Here is a 3,084-nt window from a genome sequence, read left to right on the forward strand (position 1 = left end):
AGCTCTGAGCAACAGGGTCGTTGGTTCAATTCCCAGCCTGAGCTGAGCTGCTGCTGAGCTGCCAACAGGTGGCAGGATGGCTCAGCTAAAAAAAAAAAAAAAAAAGGTAAGGTATTATTATTAAACAGCTCTGAGCTCTTATTCATTGCTCATAGCAATCTCTGGTCTTTTAATATGCTTTCCCTAAGGGACACCAAAGCCAGTGCTTCTTCATCATCTTTAATGTGAAAAATGAATCACCTGTGATCTTGTTAAAGTGCAGATTCTGAGTCAGTAGGTCTGGGCTGGGCCTGGACTCTACAGCTCCTTGCTCATAGGTGATGCCAATACTGCTGGTCTTGGGACCACAGGTGAGTTGCAAGGACCTGAACTAGGAAAGGAGAGTGAAGTCTTCCTGTCGTCAGTTGAAAGGAAACAGCTTAGAGAATACAGCAAGAGTACGAGTTTATTAAAACAGCTTGCAGCCAAAGATGTCCTGTTGGTCACAAAAGATAAATTTTGGTCTTTGGAAAAACAGAGAGCAAGAGGCAGGGGGAGGGGGAGAGAGAGAAAGGTGGAGGAGGGAGAAGGGGAGAGAGTCACTGGAAGTCGAGGAGCCCTGGACAGATCACTTCCTGGACTTCTCTGCAGAGCAGCCACCATTGGTTTTATTAAGAGAGTCTGTGCTGCCCGTTCTTGAATCCGTACTTTTGAGGATTCTGTTGATTTCTCTTGGGATGTTTTGCTTCTCCTCATTCTCAGTCTCCCGATGGTAGAAGTAGTTAAAGTTGGAGACAATGACAGGCACAGGGAGGGCAATGGTAAGGACCCCTGCGATGGCACACAGAATGCCCACAATCTTCCCCCCTGCGGTGGTCGGGCACATGTCCCCGTAGCCCACAGTTGTCATGGTGACCACTGCCCACCAGAAGCCATCAGGAATGCTAGAGAAATGGGACTCTGGCTCGTCCACCTCAGCAAAGTAGACGGCACTGGAGAAGAGGATGACACCAACGAAGAGGAAGAAGATGAGCAGCCCCAGCTCCTGCATGGAAGCCTTCAGCGTCTGCCCCAGGATCTGCAGCCCCTTGGAATGGCGGGAGAGCTTGAAGATGCGGAAGACCCGCACCAGCCGGATGATCCTCAGGGTGGCCAGGGACATGTTCTGCTGGGTGCTCGACTCCGTCTCCTGGACCAGCTCTGTGATGACGGTTGCAAAGTAGGGGATGATGGAGATGATGTCGATAATGTTCATGATGTTCTTGAAGAAGTCAGTCTTGCTGGGGCAGACCACGAACCGGAGCACCAGTTCGAAGGTGAACCACACGATGCAGGTGGACTCCACCATGAAGAAAGGGTCAGTGAACATGGTGTGGGTGAGGACGGTCTTGCTCGTGTTGTAGCTGGGGTCTCTCATCACCTTCAGGTCCCTATCGTCCCGGAACTCGGGGAGTGTCTCCAGGCAGAAGATGGTGATAGAGATGATCACCACCAACACCGAGACCGTGGCCACGCCACGGGCAGCACTGGAGCTCTCGGGGTACTCAAAGAGGAGCCAGAACTGCCGGTGAAAGTCATTGGTGGGGAGCGGTGTTTCCGGGTCTTTGAGGAAGCCTTCATCTTCCCGGAACTGGTCCATGGCCTCACCCCCCAGCTCATAGAAGGTGATCTCATCAGCAAAGACATCGATGGGGACATTCGCTGGGCGCCTGATTTTCCCACCAGATTGGTAATAATATAGGATTCCGTCAAAACTGGGCCGGTTCCTGTCAAAGAAATACTCGTTTCTCATGGAGTCGAAGAACTGCATTCTTTTCTCCCGATCTCCCAGAAGGGTCTCTGGGAACTGATTGAGGGTTCTGAGCTGGGTCTCGAACCTCAGCCCCGCAATGTTGATGATCACCCGCTGGTTTCCTTCACTCATAACCACTGGATCAGGCCCTGGGGGATTGATGAAGTCTCCTGGGAGCTTGGAGAAGGTCGTCTCATGGTTGGTGCTGTCGCTGACGAGGACACTCCAGTTGGAGAAGGGGCTGCTCCCAGGCTGGCCGTTTGGGCTGCTTGGGTCGAAGTCTGTGGCATAGTCTTGCTGTTCCTGGATTTCATCTGAGTTATCAAAATCGACCAGAGCGACCTCCATTTCTTTCCAGCCACACACATCCATTCTAGGGGAGTCAGGGAAGAAGCATGAAGACCGTCAGCCTTCCCTGCTTGCTGTGAGCTGTGGAGAAGAAGTTTGTTTATACAGCTGGCCCTTGATCGCTGACGTCAGGTGCACGGTTGGATTAAAAACTGATTTATGTTTAGTTTAATTTGGGGAAGGAGACTCATGGTTATTTTTGGCATATCCTTCCCTAGAGATCAATTTGCACCCCCCTGGGTCTTCACACACTAACTGGAGAAATGGCAAAGAGGAAACCTGGCTGACAGGAAAAAACTTTCTCCAGCCAAAGAGGGTCTCTATACACGATGGCAGGTAGAGGCCACAATGAAAGAGGAAGTTAACATTTCTTAATCCTAAAACATATACTTTTGTATTTGTATGAAGTCCTCCAGTGTACCCAACACTTTTCCAAGCCCCATCTCATCCTTAACTCCTTTCTTTCTCTCACACTTGACAGCCAGTCCCTCACATAGCCTTTTGGTTATATCTTCAAAATATGTCTAGAATTCAACCATGTCTCATCACTTCCACCACTGTCTCTTTGACCAGGTGGTGCGGTGGGCATGGATACGTGAGCCCAATTGAATCTGTTGGGAAAGAAAAACAAGAGGATGGAGGCTGGGTGGGCACAATAGTGTCTCCTCCGGTCGTAAACTATCTGTGCCTTAGCCCCTCCTTTCTAGTAACTCCTAGTAACTCCTAGGTTTGTGTTGAGGGTACATTAAATGAGATAGCATATGTAAAGTGCCTGGTGGAAAGGTCATTAAATTATACATATTGTTTTAGCCAATTTCCCCACATAACAAGAACTTTAGAAGCCAACAGCCATTGGTATTTTTTTTCGGTCTAAGTCCAAGATGTTTATGGGGAATGATTTCATTAAAAAAAATCATTTTAGGCAGTGGAAAGTAAGAAAGGTTTTTTGTGCTTTTTTTTTTTTT

At 48.9% G+C, this 3,084-nt stretch overlaps 1 protein-coding gene across 2 annotated transcripts in view; it reads right to left on the reverse strand.

Annotated features, from left to right (window-relative positions):
• Positions 1-349: 349 nt before the first annotated feature.
• The window catches only part of KCNA10 (potassium voltage-gated channel subfamily A member 10), an 8,389-nt gene continuing 5,654 nt past the window's right edge, over positions 350-3,084 (reverse strand). The window contains exon 2 of one of the 2 annotated variants that reach the window (XM_019624152.1): positions 350-2,200. In XM_019624152.1, the coding sequence (XP_019479697.1) occupies positions 608-2,143 (1,536 nt within the window). In that variant the 5' untranslated portion in view covers positions 2,144-2,200 and the 3' untranslated portion in view covers positions 350-607. The remainder of the gene's footprint in view (positions 2,201-3,084) is intronic. The other variant, XM_019624153.1, reaches the window with a different exon arrangement.

Source organism: Hipposideros armiger, unplaced genomic scaffold, assembly GCF_001890085.2.
Source record: "Hipposideros armiger isolate ML-2016 unplaced genomic scaffold, ASM189008v1 scaffold_581, whole genome shotgun sequence".
NCBI classification, from domain to species: Eukaryota; Metazoa; Chordata; class Mammalia; order Chiroptera; family Hipposideridae; genus Hipposideros; species Hipposideros armiger.